Raw genomic sequence first — 18,514 nt, 5'->3', positions numbered from 1 at the left:
GAAGTGACCTACGAGCTTCATGAGAATGAAAGGCGAGCATGCCTTGAAGAAAGTTAGTAGGAAAATACTCGTTTAAGAAGGTGTCAAAAGGAAAATAATTACTTATAAACTTTAAAATAAAGATGACGAAGAAATTTTTTCTGAACACGCTCTAAAACAAGCTTATAGGAAAACTCATAAGGACTCCAGATAATGGAGCCATACTCAAGAATACTCCGTACTAACGACACATAGAGTGTGCGTAAAACAGTTGGATTCTTGAATGACTTGGCTTGTATCATGACAAATCCTAGAAGCTTGCTCGCACGCAATGCCGTAGAAGTGATGTGTGAGCGAAATGATAAACGTGAGTCAAACAATATGCCAAGATCTTTAATTTCTGATTGACGCTTCAGTAATCTATTTAACATATTGTAGTTGAATATAATTGGAGATCTTGATTTCGAAAAGCTAATACACATTTGTCAGTATTAAATTCGAGTTTATTTTTTTTTCGCCCAAATTTCAATTGAATTGGGATTATTTCGTAATATGTGACAATCTAATTCACTGCGAATTGACGCATATAATTTTAAATTATGTTATAGCACAGCTGTTTAACCAAGCGCGATTTAAATCACATGCAATTGTGTTTATGACGAACTAGGGCCGCAGATAAAGGCAGGGCTGCTATATCCAATAGATCAAGTATACACAACAGGATCTACAATATGGGTAGGTACCTAAACAAAACTATAACGAACGAAAAATAGATAATATTTTAATGATGAAAACAATTCAGGTGATTTGAGTCACGTTTTTTAATGCGTTTAAAATCACTGATGAATGACTGCATTACCGAAACGCAAACTTTTTTGTTGTTGTTTGACAAATGCAAGGCCTACTACTTCTAGTCATTGGGGGCCTTTTTTCGTAATAGTTTGAAATCAAGAAAATATTCACTGACGTCCCTTGGGAGAGGCCATGACACGAAACTCTAAATTTAGACAGTAGGTAGGTACTGAGATATCCCGGGTCCTGTGGCTAGCTCGGGATGTTGGTAGGACCCGGGATTCACAAAAATTAAATAATAAATAGAAATAGGTAGCAGTAAAATGAAAAAGTCTTGATTGTTTCGTTCAGAGAACGTGGTTTTTATATTTTAGCTATATCGACACACCATCAATTCACAATATTATTCTTACACATTTCCGTCACTTAATATTACTGCTTAATCTCTAATTCTCTATATCCGTTTATCTAACTAATTTTTCACGTCCATGCGTGGTTATGTCGTTTCTTTTTTTCCCCCGAGTCGTGAGGACCGATGTTGCCTATTTCAATGGCGACCCTCTACTCTCTACTGACTTTTTTCTATCGAACAGTGCTGCCATCCTTCCCTTGCATACTCCTTATTATTAAATCTCTTTTGCTTTCGTCTCTTTTATTCGGCAAATCACATTCTTCTCTGACATACTATTATTATAATTAGATACAATTCTTACGTGCTAGGTACATGTTGAATATTTTGACAGTTAATCAAAGAATTTTGGACGTACGTACGCCCATTGTTGACTAGGAGATCAGGTGATATGGTTATACCTAATAAATAATTTAATCTATCAGGAGAGGCCCAATAATCATGGGTGTGACAGTACCCACTAGTGCTATCCAGACGTATTCTGCAGGCACCAAACGCAGAGACTGCAACCGTCGCACTGGACTAGCCAGTTCCTCACCGGCCATGGCAACTTCGCCGCCAAGCTTCATGGGTTTCGCTCAATCGAAGATGGGCCGGGTTGTACCTGCGGGCATGACCAGCAAGACGCTGAACACGTCATTTGGGATTGCCCGGGTCCGTCCTCACACGGGCCCAATTGGCCACGCGGACCTGATTGCAATAGGGGCCAATTTTGCGGCATTTGAAAAATTTGCAGCGTCATTATCATATCATCAGTACGCGGGTACATAGGGCGCATCACGCCGGCGGCCAGCAGAGCTGGATCTCACTTTCTCACTTTCTTTCTAGAGTCAATCTAAGCACCGAGGTGCATGGTTGCAAATAATCGGTCCCGTGCGGCTCCGTTCGTGACGAAATGTGAGCAATTAAATATTCATTATGTCGCAATACAGCGCTGTGGAAGGCGGCCGTGCATAATCCACGACTGTACAGACACGGCGGGTGGAGGAGGGTGTAGTACCTAGTGCTAGTTATTTCTCGTACTTCGAATGCGATATGATGAACAGTTGATTGTTGCATATTGAAGTAAATGCTGAGAATTTTTACAAAATAGAAAATCTTCATTTATTGCGAACCACACAAAAATAGACTTCACCAAATCAACCCACCCCATACCAGAGTAGATCTCAATCATGCTTATCATAAGGCTCTGAAATATGGCCCCCACATCTTCAAGAAGTATGCGGGGCCCCCTACCAATCTCTAAGGTTAAAGACAGTGTGATACTCTCCAGTAGCATTTTCCAAATGGTGTTTGAGGTAAAATTAATGGTATCCAGTGTATTTTTAGCGGTTTTTTGTATTTTTTTAAATACATCCACTTGAATTATGACTAGTGCTTGGGTTAGGAATAATTAGTTGTCGAGTATTGACACACAACAATCACAAATTACATCCCTCCCACAATCACTTTTAAACTGTTAATACTCGCGAAGTGAAATAGAGCCGCATGCTACTTTTTTACAATTAGGGCAAATTTCTAATGTGTGTTTATATCACGTACCTGATTGACCTGCCACACCGCCCCCCCCCCCTGGGGCCTTTGACCTTTGTTAACCTTTGTTATAGATTAATTGGAAATATTTGCGACGAATATTTTCTTTTTCGAAATATGTTAATAATAATTCATCGCGATAATTCTATGAGTACCTACCTACCTATATTTGAAGAGTTTTGTTTAAGGCCATACATCAGTTGAGACACGGTCTAAAAAGATCGTCGCTAGGCGATGCGCGGATTGCGGGACGCGGGTGCAAATGAGGCATGTCAAACCAAATATAATTTGTGTTATAAATCCAACATGTGTCCATTTAATGTTCTGTTTATTGTTTTATCAGTAACAATAATAATATATTCATTGACATGTTTTCTTTTTAAAGTAAATGGGTAACGTTTTAAGTCATCTTTACACGATTTAAGAATTATTACGGCCGTCGCCATCATGAACCAAAATGACGTGTTTCCAGCTCTACATTCTCTCTCCGAATGGGAGCGAGTGCAAAATTTCGTCGCTCCTATGGTTGAAAATTATTTGCCGTTTCACTGATGAATCACCTTAATGTTATTTAATTTTTGTTGATTTCAGTCTATATATTTGCGTTTTAGTAGCATAAAACTAGGTATACACTAAATTTAATATACAATAATATAGTAGTAAGTAATGAAAAAATAACGTTCAATTCATTTTTGAAAAAAACATATACGTGTATGCTTTCTTAATACTGAAAATACCGGTATTTTGGATTATTGAAACCGGTATTTCGGTATAGATAAATAATTGAATACAGGTTTTGAAATACCGGTATTGCAATCCCTATTTGGAATATACCTATAAGATTATTATTACACGTACGGTGGCCACGCGGCTTAAGCGTTGGACTATCACGGCGTGGGTCCCAGGTTCGAATCATAGGTCTGGCAAGTACATATATTGTTTTTCAATTTGTGTGTGAGTCAGGGTATGAACCTAATAGGTTGAGCAAGTGGCTGACATCCATTTATCGTAGAAACAAAATCTGTTAATACAAACCTTTACTCTGTGGAGACCCATATGATCATATTAGGATCGGACATGGTCGGGGAAAAAAATAAGATTATAATATTCCTACATGCGTTTAATGATGATGAAATGCGTTGTGCGCGATTTGCATAAAAAAATGTACGTCAGGCCAATGCGACACTGTTTGAAAGAACACTGCCTTATCAATTTACCATATCTATACAATCGTAAAGTTTTAATGGCACCCCAATATAAGCATTACATTGAATATGAAAACATAAGTCTTTCTCTTGTGGAAGTGTAATGTAATGTGATATATGTATGTCAGTTCTCGTGTGAAAATTATATTAAGATTAATTATGTACCGTAAATTGTTTCATACGCGTTTTCCAAAAATATTATTACCAATTGCTCAATTGACTTCATGTATATAATATCATTATCTATGATATTATTTTTTTAGCCATAATCAATAGATTATAAAGCTTCGTGTCGTATTGGGGATACTTGCAAATAAATTACCTACATCAGAAGTTAAATAACATGATCACAAATAAGTCAGAGGTATTATAATATAATAATATTCTTAAATAAGTATGTTAACTGACTAAATTCGCGGGACGATAATAATCCGTTAATTATATTTTAGATCAACGGCATAGAAAACATTGGATATCATGTCAATGAAGAGGACCTTACAGAACGAAATACTGACCATGCCGACAAATCTCCTGATGATGGAAAAGAGAAAGTGGGTGATGATAAGACTGATAAGGTATGTGCATTTTATCACGTTTTACTTAGCCCGTATTCTTGTTTGTCCGGTGGTTGTTTGTCCAGTACAAATCTTGAAATCGATTTTTAACTAACTTCCCGACTAGCTAGACATTCGAAACTTTTAGAATATATCAGAACACGATGCCAATGCATTATTTTAATACGTTTAGCCATCTTTAAGTAAAATTGAATTCATTTTTAGTGAAATCTGTTTTGTATGAAAAGTTATTTCGGAAGAAATCCGTGAAAAGTAAAATACTATTATTGGTTGATAAGGAGGTGGTCCTAGCAACTAAATTATTAATATATAGATACGTGCGTTACTATGGAAATCAAAATGACATTTCAGTATTCTATATTATTTGTTTGTTTGTTGCAAAATAGCAAAAAAAATATTTGTTGACATTTGCCTCGTTTTTCCTAAATAGAATTGTCAAGTTTATATGATTCAACAGAAAATTTAAAAACGTGGTATATGAAAAGTTCTTTGTATCTTGTAATTATTTAAAACTGGCTTCACAACCTTTGGGTGTAGGCCTCATTGCAGTAGCGAAGGGTGCAGTTAAACATTGTCATTTAAATGTATTTGTTTTCATTGAACTAAGGCTACAATGTGTACATAGTTTTTTTTAAATACAATTAAACCCTGTCTGATACAAGACATAGTAGATGATATTAAAAAATATTCATTTATCTATAAAATATCTAAAATTATGCCATTTAACCATACATAATTTTAGATATTTCTTACGAAAACTAACCAACACCATCTGTAATAATATAATATATCATATTCTTAATTCAACGAAAATTTATATTTAAAATATAATTTATATGAAATCTTGAACCAATATTGAAGCTCGATTTGATATTAATAATAATTATTTCAAGTTATACATATTTATATTTTTATAAAAATCGATGTTTTTTTTAAATAAACATAAAAAATATTAAAACTATGAATTAGTCAAAAATCTGTATGAGGAAAAATTTAAAACTTAATAACTTAACTAATTTTTTATAATAAATATGACCATAAAATATAATGTAATAACAACGTAACTGTAGACATAAATATTATGTACTTAACAAATTCAGGTTTTTTTTTTGCAATTGTACTTAAATTTATCTTTGACTTAAATTTCTTTTTAAAGTTTTCAGATACATATTTATTAATTAATACAGTTGAAATTGTAAAATTATCAAAAAAAATGTCTCAAATTGCAAGCTTCGTATTTTTCCGCTAGGTGCCTCAGTTGGTATAATCATCCCCCTTAAGGGCGGCACTTTGCCTAAGTACGTCATTGAGTTCAAATAACTTTTGGAAGAAATAATGAATAACCCCTCGGCTTCGACATTGCTAAAGGGGTTAGGAAAACCTATCATAATATAGTTACAATATTATTATATTCATTTAAAGGGGTGACAGTGGCGATGGACCCAGTCATTTAATACGCCTATGGACAGTCATAAAAGGACATAATATTGAATAAAAATCAGACGTATCTTTCATAATCAGAAATGCTACGTAAATACGAAATATTAATGCTGTATAATATTATGTTTAGGCATCCAAGCCCGATGAAAGGCCAACCTGGTCCAATGGCTTGGAGTTCCTGATGTCTTGCATCGCGATGTCGGTAGGCCTCGGAAACATCTGGAGGTTTCCTTTCACAGCATTCGAGAATGGAGGAGGAGCATTCTTGATTCCTTATATCATCGTCCTGTTGCTGGTTGGAAAGCCTATGTATTATCTGGAGATGATCCTGGGTCAGTTTTCTGGAAGGAATTCCGTCGTTGTTTGGGAGGTGAATCCAGCAATGCGAGGTAAATAATTTAATGTATAATTTGTATATACGAGGGGGCGTTCATAATTTATCTACTTCAGCGGGAAAACAGTGATAGATTAAAATAATAATTTCAATTTAGAGAGCGCTTATGACCAGTTAATAATAAGGCCAATAGTTAAAGTTTGTCGCAATTAAGCATGGCATTTTTGTAGCATAGTGGTAATCATGGCCCCCACAAGGGGGGGGCTGACAGGACTCTATCTTGCCTGCGGGCCCGGCGTGGCAAGCCGACCAGTTAAATGAGAAAAACACACCACAAATTTGCTCTAATAGTAAAAAAGTCGCCTGCGGCGCTATTTTCCTAAATGATTATTAACATTTAAAAATGTGTCTGTGCGATATAATTTGATGTGATATTTTGATTGATATAATTAAATGATAATTCACGCGTAGAATTTTGTTATATAAATATTTTGTGTGTTTTCTGGCGAAGGGTTCCATGTTACTTGGGTATCTACCACAAAAGGAGGTCGCGATCAGTGCTTCATAATTTATGCTGAGTGCTGATAACTCAATAAATCAACTGGATTTATTTAAAAATCGGTAAAAACACACGTAATACCCTTAACCCTAGGGTTCCGTGGAAACCATGTTGGGAATACTGCTGTAAAAATCACACTGCCCTTAACCTTAGCGATAGGTAGGGGGCCCCGCCATAGATCCTATCCTGGGGGCCCGCTTTAGGATGTGGGGGCCACTGTGGTAATGCACAGGGCGCGGAACCCAAGAGACATAGGCTCGATTCCTGCCGGTTGTCTTACTTTTTTCGAAAAATATTTTTTCTATTGGCTATATTTTAGAGTGTTTTCAAAATTATGATGTTCAAAAATATGTTAATTTTTCCTTTTGATAATGCAGTTCCACAGTGAATATGCATCTAAAAAGAATAATAACTTCATAAATATAAGAAACTATGACAAATTTTATTTCGTCATAAAAAGGTGAAAATATTTTCTTATCGTAAAACAATTAAGAATCAGTTTTTTTGGTTAAAAAAATATGCACATTGCATAGGTACCCACCTAAAGCGATCCGCATAAAGAGAATCGTGTATGCTTATCAGTATAACTGCATACTAGCGCAAAGTGTTCAGCCAGTGTGTGCTTCCCGTAATCAGGTTATATGCGTGTGAAACATGGACCCTAAGTAAAAGGGAGATCCAGAAACTTAGAGTAGCATATCGTAGTATGGAGAGGTGCACGTTGGTCATAACGCGAAAGGACAAAAAGCGGAATGATTGGATAAGGAAACAGACAAGAGTTCGCTAAAAACTTCAAACGGAAATGGGCTGGCACATAGCTCTCGAAGAAGGGACAATCGCTAGAAAAATCTAGTCATCCAGTGCTACCCAAGAGGTGAAAAACGTCTGCAAGGTAGACCTAGAGGCTGCTGGATCGATGGAATGGTTAAGTTCTGCGGACGTACGTGGCAAAGCAACGCACATGACCGAGATAAGTGGAATCAGCTTGGAGAGGCCTTCATCCAGCAGGCTGATGATGATGATGATGATAATGATGATGATACGTAATATGTACCTAGGTCGGTACCTTGTCCGGAAATTTGTACGTATGCAGTTCGCCGTATCACACTTCACCGTAAAATATATGGTCGTATATTAAAGACCGTCCAACCTCTTTGTGTCGTATAGTAGGTACCTACTGAGATAAAATCCATGTCGAAATAAAACACGGTTCTTGTCGGTTTACAGGAAGCCAGCGGCAAATAAATTTTGAAAATAGCCGATATACTGGATTATTTGCTAGGTTAGGTTAGGATCTAATAAAATTGGAACATTATTGTCTGCATTGTTACACGAAAAACGCGTAATTTTTTCATCTCGGTGCTATAGAGATGGCCGTATAGCATACGGACATCTCTTTCCGATGTAAATATGTAATACGTACAATTTACATGTTAACAGGTCAGTACTAGAACAGCAATGGCAAATACGTGGCACGCGTGCCCGACTTGGCACGCTAAAAGTTTTTGACGGCACGTCAAAAAATAAATTCCTTTAATTTTTTATTATTCAATACAATTTTTTTTAAACTTGCAAAAGCATGCCTGATAATTTTATATAATATGTTAAAAAAACTAGTAATCTCGTTGTTGACCATTTTTTTCTTCCACGTACTCGTGTGAAATTATTTTTTATTTTACAACGTTTTTATTAGCTCGTATTCTTGTTTGTCCGGTGCCAATGCATTCTTTTAATACTTTAGCCATCTTTAAGTAGAATTGAATTCATTTTCAGTTAATTCTGTTTTGTATCAAAAATTATTTCGGAAGAAATCCGTAATCCAATCCACTACACGTACGCTACTATGGAAATCAATATGAAATGTCAAAAAAACTGACATTTTAGTATTATTTCTATCAAGTACAATTTTTTTTGATCGTTTAAGCTAGTCATGTCACGTTTATATGATTCAACAGAAAATTTAAAAACGTTGTATATAAAAAGTTCTTTTTATCTTGTAATTATTTTTATCTTAAGCCGCTTGATTTATAGATATGTCTTAAAATGAGGGAAATATAGTAAAAAAGTAAAACAGAAGGAGGTGAAATAAACACGTCCCTATGCTTAAATTATTATTTTAGTCATATAATATTATTGTAAAAGTCTGTGAAAATATTTTCATATGAACGAAGCAAAGGAGACAGAAACACATTACGAAAGTTTGAAAATCTAAGGCAGACAGTAAGTTAGTACATCAATCGAGTCAGTTTAATTCGTGATCGCGATCTCGATTGAAGTATAATGATCAGCAGGGACGCACCAAGCTGGGGTGTTAAGGCTATACCTCAGTTGAGGCACGGTCTAAAAAGATCGTGGCTAGACGATGCGCGGATTGCGGGTCGCGGGTGCAAATGACGCGTGCCAAACGAAATATAATTAATTTGTCATATAAATCCAACATGCGTCCATTTAATGTTCTGTTTATTGTTCTATTAGTAACACTAATAATATATTCATTGACATCTTTTCTTTTTCAAGTAAATGGGTAACGTTTTTAGTAATCTTTACACGATTTAAGAATTAATACCCCCGTCGCCATCACGAAACAAATTGAAGTGTTCCCAGCTCGACGTTCTCTCTCCGAATGCCAGCTAGTCCAAAATTTCGTCGCGCCTATAGTTGAAAATTATTTGCCGTTTCACTGATGTATCGTCTTAAGGTTGCGAAACACCAGGGCGGCAGTTAAATATAAAAGGTGTCTATATAGGCTATCTGTATTAATGGCACCCAACTCGAGCAAGTCAGCAGCTACGTCTATCTCGGACAGCAGGTGCCCATAGACGGACGCATGCACGATGAAATTGCTCGCAGAACAAAGCTGGGATGGAGTGCTTTCGGACGTCTTAATAGAATCTTCAAGAATGACCTACCATTATGTCTTAAGCGTAGGGTATTCAACCGATGTATGCTGCCCGTGCTCACGTATGGCTGCGAGACGTGGACCCTCAACACGAGAGATGTCCAAAGGCACAGCGAGGCATGGAGAGGTGTATGTTGGGCATCACGCGAAAGGACCATAAGAGAAACGAATGGGTTAGGAAGCAGACAGGAGTACGCGATGTAATAGACGTTGCCAAACAGCTGAAATGGAGATGGGCGGGGCATATTGCTCGCCGAAAGGACGGCCGCTGGACAAATGCCGTCATCCAATGGTACCCAAGGGACACGAAACGGCCACAGGGTCGCCCTAAAAGCCGCTGGATTGACGAATTGATAAAGTTCGGCGGAAATAGACACAGGACTGATAGAGTTGGAGGAAACTTGGGGAGGCCTTCATCCGGCTGATGATGCTATGAAAATGATCCCGCCGTTCCATAACAATGGCCCACATTTTCAAATTGTATTCAAATTGAACGTCTAATGGAATGCCTGCCTTGTGACTAATCTAACTGCAAGGTGATCTGATGTGGACCCATCCCTGCGCAATGTATTGTTATCTTTGCTTATCAAATTTTATGGTGAAAACAATGCTTTATTACTTGACAGATTCCTGAGAACTTATTAACATGTTGAATGTCCTCAATTACATTGAGATAAAACGATGAGTCTAGGTGCAATTAAGTAATAATGCCATCAAACTAAGTCAGTGTGTTTAAGAATCAACTTGGTATGTCCTCAAAAAAACCAGAAACTCGACGAAAGCGTAACTAAAGAAAGACTGACGCACACAAAATTGATTCACCAGCTATTTTTGATAAAGCCTAGTTCTACTACAGCAGGGGTGGCGAACCTATGGCACGCGAATGTTTTGTGTCGAAGAGAAAAATAATACATATAGGTATAACTTATATTTTTTCTACAAAATGTTTTACAAATACCTAAATATATATTATATAACTAGCTGACCCGGCAAATGTTGTTCTGCCATATAAATTATGTATAGTGAATATTTTGGTTGTTAAATAAAAAATAACTAATGTATTGTAAGTGTGTGGGGATGGGATCTATGAAAGAAAGAGGAATGGAGCGCTGTAGACGATGACCGCCGATAAAAACAAAAAACACCAACCATTCATTTTCTCAATTCAATGTATTTCATTAAAGTAACGGACATATTCATTGTTTGATCTCTTAAAAGTTAAATGTAAAGTGAAAAAAAGTAATATATTTTTTATCCTAAAGTAGGAAAATGAAATAAAACTTATATTTTTAAATTAGCATTTGTGCGCAGATACTTTCATCAACAATTATCAATGTATGAAACCGAGACTTAAATAGAGTAAGTAGTTTATCAAAAAAATCTTTTTTAATGACTGCATTAATGCATTCGACAAATTCGAACGCATAATTTTTACTTCGCCAGCTTTCGGGAATATCTGTGTATTTAGAAACATGATTATGATTATCTTGTACAGAAAGCATACAAGCATTAAATTTTATTTTGATAGCCAATAGTACATTATCAATTAACACTTTGACTAGATCGCAACCAGATTTTTTTGCGCTCGGCAATCTCAGTCTTATTCTTTTATTTTTCGGGTGTTTCCGTTATCATTTTCAAACGTCCACCTCTTTACAAATTTTTCAATTTCGTAATAGCATCCCGGTGTACCTTTTGACTTAAATGCCTTTTTAAAAGATACAACCTCCATTCAATCCACTTCTTTCCAGACGTGAATTCTCCTTGCATATTTTCTGCGGAGCATATGATGCATTTGATACAATCATCTGTTTCCGAATGAACAAAAATATATCACCAATTCTTACTTTTTTCGAATGCATTAGATGGCATTTCTGTTTAGACGATTTCAGAGAGCCATTCCAATTTAAATTTATCGCAGGATTTCTTCTTAATGATCGCATTTGATATATCACATCCACTCCTTTTAGACGTTTTTAGGGGATATTTTTTCTATAATTAATAAGTATAATTGTATTACTTATATGTAACTGTGCAAGCAATCGTATCATTCACTTGAATTTTTTGTTACTTACACTGAACACACCTGTAGTTGTTACTAAAATCTGGCAAAGGAAACTTTCTTTTACAAAATGTTTGTGTGAGGACTGTGCGGGAGATGAAGACATGTGTGCGGACATTGCTGACGACATATTCATAAACCAATATAATAATAAGAACATATTTTACGAGATATGAGCCAAAACGATATTTAAAACTGATTTATCACGTTAATGTTTCAGGAGTCGGTGTGGGCCAGTTGATAGCAGCATTTTGCATTGCGACCTACTACGTTTCCATCATGGGATTGACGCTGTTTTACCTGATTCAGTCGTTCAGCGCTCTGCTGCCGTGGTCAGTGTGCCAGGAAGAATGGGGAGACGATTGCTTCTCAGCGTCAGACAAAAACAATTCTGGCCACAATCTGAATAAAACTACCAGTACAGAATTGTATTTCTTGTAAGTTATCCAATATGCTGAAGAACAAATTATAATTATTATAATAATATGTACCTAATTAAAGGTTTTATAAGGGTTCATTATGAAACACGTACTAAAACCCTTCAACCCTTCCCAACACTTCTTCAAAATAACCTTTTACCTCAACTGTCTAAATTACGTAACATTCTTGAGACAAATAGATTGTTTTAAAATTATCGATTTCGATTAGAGGTGAGATGGAAATACTGTCACCAATTTGTGTACTCATGTTTCGGATGAAACTACCCATACTAAGTATTTGTGGCCCAATAAACTTATTCCAAAAAACCTTGTGATGATAATATCATCGCGAGTCGCTGTTCTGTACACTCGCCAGTTGGTAGACTTTCAACACTATTGACATTAAATGCGCACGAACGAAATAGCACTTGAATATAGGTATATTTTAATTTATTAGTCTATTGCGTTCGAATTTATGAATAATAGGTCATAAATTTTGTGTCGCAGCACAGTGGTGAGATGACGCACAGGCTTGTTGTATACCGCTCAAAAAATGTTTAAAATTTTAAAAAAAATCACTGTTATTCATTTTTGTTAACAATAATATTGTAACCTAACAGAAAAACAACTCATAAATTAAAAATTGTATAATAAATGGGACTTTTCGACAAGCGGAGTTCAGCGTATTTTTAGCGATTATATTGAAGCCGATACACAGTCTGGAGTCGATACGTATTTTAAAATACTAATAATATGGAGTTGGGTTTAGTTTCAGTTGAGTATGAAACTTTTGTCGCATACGCGCGCCAAACGATCTATATAGTATTCCAAATACGAGTAAGTATTTTGGAACAAGTTTATATACTAAGTATTTTTTTATACTGGTAGTAAGTATACTTAGTCTTTAAAATCGACCAGTTTTCCCATATCTAATTTCGACATAATGTTCCTGTGGAAAGAAAATGTGTGTATATTGTATTTATTTTGTTTCGTCAAATTTTCTAAAACAGTAGACAACTCGTCAGATTATAATATCAAACCTGTTTGTGATTTTTACAGGAAAGAAGTATTGAATGAATTTGATGACATCAACAGTGGAATAGGTTAGTTAATGTTAATTCACTATGTGAAATAAAAATATGAATATTTTTCGATGTGCGGCAGTGGCAAGGGGTTGAAATTAGGCTTTTAAGATTCAACATAAATAATGCACACTAAACTTTGTCAGTCATACTTATTTGTTTTCATTGAATTAAGAATAAAATTTGCAGAAGATGCTGGTTAGTTTTTTTTAAATCAAATTAAACCCTGCCTAAACCAAACCATAATAGTTTTGATATTTTATGAACGATCCGATAAAATAGTGCACATTTTTTCAGTCGTACTTCTTTGTTTTTGTTGAATTAAGAATACATAATATTATAGATGGTGTTGGATAGTTTTTTTAAATTCATTAAGCCCATTCGATTCGGTTCGATTCCCGGTCAGGACACAATATTTATGTGATTTTCTCAAAGCCTGGGTGTTTGTGATTGTTCAAAATTACTAGCAACCACCTTGTACGAAAAAGCAAGGACATATTTATTAATAATTCAAAAAAAAAATAGATATTTTATAAATAAACGAATATTTCTTGACTAGTATCTACTATGGCTTCGATAAGGCAGAGTTGAATTGAATTTTAAAAATTAACAAACACTATCTAACGTTGTAGTCTTAGTTCAATTAAAACAAATGCATTTGACCGACAAAATTTAGTATATGTCGGATCTACGATATACGACAGTCTACCTCCATCCTTCATCACTAGTGTGCGGAATATACCACTAAATACATATTATGACTATGGTCAAACATGTATACCATGTCACTTACGAATGTTCTATCACTCATTCACGAAGAGAGAAGAAAGTGATAATGATATTCATCTTCGCGGGGTAAAAAGCTACCCTGTGGGTACTATAGGTTTGTCAGCTTTGACTTCAGTTGATTTCATTGCTTAGCTTTTAATAAGTGTAATTTATCAAACATGGATGACGTCAATTTAATGCACTGTATATTTTTCTTAATTTCAGGAATACCAAATTGGCGATTAACATTGTGTCTGTTGGCAGCGTGGATTGGAGTATTCTGCGTTATGATGAGAGGAGTCAAGAGTTCTGGAAAAGCGTCTTACTTCTTGGCTCTGTTTCCTTATGTCATCATGTTCACGCTCCTCATTAGGTGAGCTCTAAAAATCACATTCTATTTCGATAACACAATATATTTAAACACTTTTCGTCTGCCGGGCTTCAAATCATTCTTAGGAGTTGAAAACGAATGCAGAATTGCTCAAGTAGTTAGCTACATAAGTATTTAAATTCTACTTCACATAAAAACGATCCAAAGATCCATCTTGTACAAAACTTGATTCTTTACGTTTGTCTTTGTGGATTATAAACGCAGCAGACCAGAAAAGAATCGATGCTTTAAGATGTGGTTATCGAGGCGTGTGCTCGGGTGCCCTTGAACTGTCAGGACTAGAGATGGGAAAACTGGTCGATTTTGAAGACTAAGTATACCTACTTACTACCAGTATAAAAAAATACTTAGTATATAAACTTGTTCCAAAATACTTACTAGTATTTGGAATACTATATAGATCGTTTGGCGACAAAAGTTTCATACTCAACTGAAACTAACACCAACTCCATATTGTTAGTATTTTAAAATAGTGTCGGCTCAGGGAACTCAGACTGTGTATCGGCTACAATATAATCGCTAAAAATACGCTGAGCTCCGCTTGTCTAAAAGTCCCATTTATTATAAAATTTTAAATTTATGAGTTGTTTTTCTGTACCTAATGTTACAATATTATTGTTAACAAAAATGAATAACGGTATTTTTTTTAAATTTTAAACATGTTTTGAGCGGTATATAACAAGCCTAAGCCTGTGCGTCATCTCACCACTGTGCTGCAACACAAAATGTATGACCTATTATTATTCATACTAATAAATTAAAATATACCTATATTCAAGTGATATTTCGTTCGTCCGCATTTAATGTAAATAGTGTTGAAAGTCTACAACTGGCGAGTGCACAAAACAGCGACTCGCGATGATATCATCACAAGTTCATCACTAGTTCATCACTAGTATGGGTAGTTTCATCCGAAACTTGAATACACAAACTGGTGACAGTATTTCCAACTCACCTCTAGTCAGGACTCAGGGCTACCAACAAATCCATCCATAAGGGGTAAGGATAAAATGCCGACTCTTAACTATCTGTTCGAGACAAATTCTTCAGTTCTTTGACTATGCTATTGGGGGAAGGGGGAGGTTAGAGACGGATAATATATTATAAAAAGTGATTATGGTTAGTAGTGTGATTGTTATAAGAGGAATAGGAAGAAGAACTATACGCAGGATTGATCAAGTAAAAAAAAAAATTACAGAAACTTCATTGGTGTTAGCAATCTGCACAGATAAGTCCAAAAATAGCTGCAGGAGAATCGTAAACAGAAGAGGATCTGCTCATGAAGACCGCGATCCTCATCATTATTTTATATGATTTACCAAATAGAATTGGCGGTTAAATTCTCATAGATTTAATGCGTACACAATCTCTGACAGTTCGTACGGTGTGTTAATATTATATGATATGCAGCCAATGGGGTTTTATATCGTTATGGTGCAGTCTTGTCCAAACTGAAGGTGGATAGTGTACGATTTTCACTAATTATAAGGGCGTATCCACCTTGAGCGCAATTAAAAAATCAAACCGCACCGCCAATATCAATCTCCTATCATTGCAACTCCTTCCAAGTGAGCCGCCAGTTGGGGACTGCAATACATTGGAGATCATCTTTCATTCCGTCCAGCCACCGGAGTAATGGACCCTTCGGCTTTGCAGCTGCGATGACAATGCTTCGTCCATTATAATACCACGTCCCGCCCTCAGAGTCTCTTTTTTAGTCATCACTTGTAGTGTGTAAATGAAGATATGTGAAAAAAGATCCTTTATATTTTTAGAGCAGTAACTTTGGAAGGAGCAGTTGATGGAATTATATTCTTTATCACACCAGATTGGAGTCAGCTTTATAATCCGCAGGTAACAATCCTTTCCAAATTCTTACTATTCGTACTAGTGACTAGGCCAAGGTGGGTGCACTTCTTTACACTTGCGAATATGTACGTATATAATATAATTGCGTATATTCAGTATTGAATAAAAATAAGTCAATAAAACAACACGGTCGTGGAAAAATCCTGATGCATCATCATGAGTAGAGTTGGGTATTTCCCGAGAAAATCTCAATCTCGAGATTCGGGATTTCCAGAAAAGAATTCTCGAGAATTCTCGAGATATCTCGAAAATTTAAAAAAAAATCCTAAAATCAGTGTAAAAACAGACAAATTCAAAAAAAATGTTTTTATTTACGTAAGAAGACAAACAAAAAAAGAAGTAGGAAAACGAAAATTATTCATAACATTATTTAATAAAATAGAATTTCAAAAAACATAGACTATCAATGGCTACGTCTGACAATCACCTACGCTTTTGAGACACAAAATTCCCTGATGTTGAAAAATTGCGCTCATTTTGAGTCGACGTTGGCATAATTGTGTTTGATGGCCCGTTCAGTTTCATTTAATTAATATTTTTTTAAATTAATATCTATTTGATAATAAAGAAATCCCGAATCTGTAGAAAAGATTCTCGAGATCCGGGATTTCCCGAAATGTTAAGAATTTCAATTCTCGAGAATTCCCGTCGGGAAATTCCCGAAACCCAACTCTAATCATGAGCACAGTACCTACATCCAAAAAAGTTTGATCATTCCTGAAACAGAAAATGATTAAAAAAAACTTCTACAAAACGTTTTTTATGGCTAGAGATAGTTAAAAAATGTATTAACAGGCATCCACGATGGCATAGTGGCTAACACGTCGCGTCGGTGTGTTGTGGGTCTGGCACACATATTGTTTTTCAATGTGTGTTTGGAGTCGAAGTATGGACCTACTAGGTTAAGCAAGTGGCTAACATCTATTTCTCGTAATTAGGGATTCCAATCCCGGGATCCCGAGCTGTTTTCGGTACCTATGAATCCCGGGATTGATAAACATAATCCCGAAACTTTCGGGATTGATTTTTTTATCATTTTTTTATGGAAAATAAAATAAAAACGAAAATATAACAGAAAAAATACTTTTAATAACAAATAACTACATTAGAAATAAACTGAGTTTGAATGAAATTTGATTTATACCCATATGTAAGTTGCAGATTCATTTTATTTTGTTCACATATATAAATAAAAATGAGAAAGATTGGACAAAAACAATGCTTAGCACTATTAACAAAGTAATTCCACCATGGTCTCATACGTTTTACGGCAGTTTCGTATTTAACTGACTAATTAGATTTATGAAGCGGAAAGGCCATAAGTACACTATGATTTGCTTTACTATTTTAAATCTCGCTAACCCATTCATTAAGTCTTTACTATCAGAAACAGCAACCTCATATTAAATTCACATTATTATTTATATTACAATATTATTTACTCCATTAAACTTATGTATTTCCAATATTGAACGTATACAATATTAACAATAAATGTCTTAAATAGTATAAATTATACTAGATTTATTTATGACCGATTTTATCAATGTTATTTGTAAATATAAAAATTTTATATTAACAATAGAAAAATTGCCAATTCCGGGACCAGTCCCGGGATCCCGGGATTGTCAAATTGTAATCCCGAAATTCCGGGATCAGAATTTTAGCTCGGGATTGTATTCCCTACTCGTAATCAAATAAAAAATCTATTAAGACAACCTCTACTCTGTGGAGCCTCAATATATATATATATATTATATATTCACAATGACTTGTTTCAAAATACCTACATGATTTATTAATCATTCCAGGTGTGGTATGCTGCGGTTACCCAAGTCTTCTTCTCTCTGTCAGTCTGCATTGGAGCAATCATCATGTACTCGTCATATAATAACTTCACCCATAATGTGTACAGGTAACCATTTTCATAGCATTCTTATACATTATTCATTAATAATTACAAGATAAAAAGAACTTTTTATATACAACGTTTTTAAATTTTCTGTTCAATCATTATGCTCAATATGCTCAAACTTGTACTTGATATGAAGTAAATAAAAAACAAACAAACAAACAAATATAGAATACTGAAATGTCATTTTGATTTCCATAGTAACGCAAGTATTTATTAATAATTTAGTTGCTAGGACCACCCCCTTAGCAACCAATAATAGTGGATTGGATTACGGATTTCTTCC

The 18,514-nt window shown here is 35.2% G+C and overlaps 1 protein-coding gene across 2 annotated transcripts in view; it reads left to right on the top strand.

The window, feature by feature from the left end:
• Positions 1-4,010: 4,010 nt before the first annotated feature.
• The window catches only part of LOC147070343 (sodium-dependent nutrient amino acid transporter 1-like), a 29,177-nt gene continuing 14,673 nt past the window's right edge, over positions 4,011-18,514 (top strand). The window contains exons 1-8 of one of the 2 annotated variants that reach the window (XM_085949325.1): positions 4,011-4,282; positions 4,368-4,493; positions 6,064-6,322; positions 12,008-12,224; positions 13,266-13,309; positions 14,282-14,429; positions 16,223-16,301; positions 18,128-18,231. In XM_085949325.1, coding sequence (XP_085805451.1) covers positions 4,262-4,282; positions 4,368-4,493; positions 6,064-6,322; positions 12,008-12,224; positions 13,266-13,309; positions 14,282-14,429; positions 16,223-16,301; positions 18,128-18,231 — 998 coding nt within the window. In that variant the 5' untranslated portion in view covers positions 4,011-4,261. The remainder of the gene's footprint in view (positions 4,283-4,367; positions 4,494-6,063; positions 6,323-12,007; positions 12,225-13,265; positions 13,310-14,281; positions 14,430-16,222; positions 16,302-18,127; positions 18,232-18,514) is intronic. The other variant, XM_085949326.1, reaches the window with a different exon arrangement.

Source organism: Rhyacophila brunnea, unplaced genomic scaffold, assembly GCF_057557595.1.
Source record: "Rhyacophila brunnea isolate RB1 unplaced genomic scaffold, BYU_Rbru_1.0 scaffold_22, whole genome shotgun sequence".
Lineage (NCBI taxonomy): Eukaryota > Metazoa > Arthropoda > Insecta > Trichoptera > Rhyacophilidae > Rhyacophila > Rhyacophila brunnea.
The sequence above is the reverse complement of the archived record's forward strand: the minus strand, read 5'-3'. Positions and strand labels throughout refer to the sequence as shown.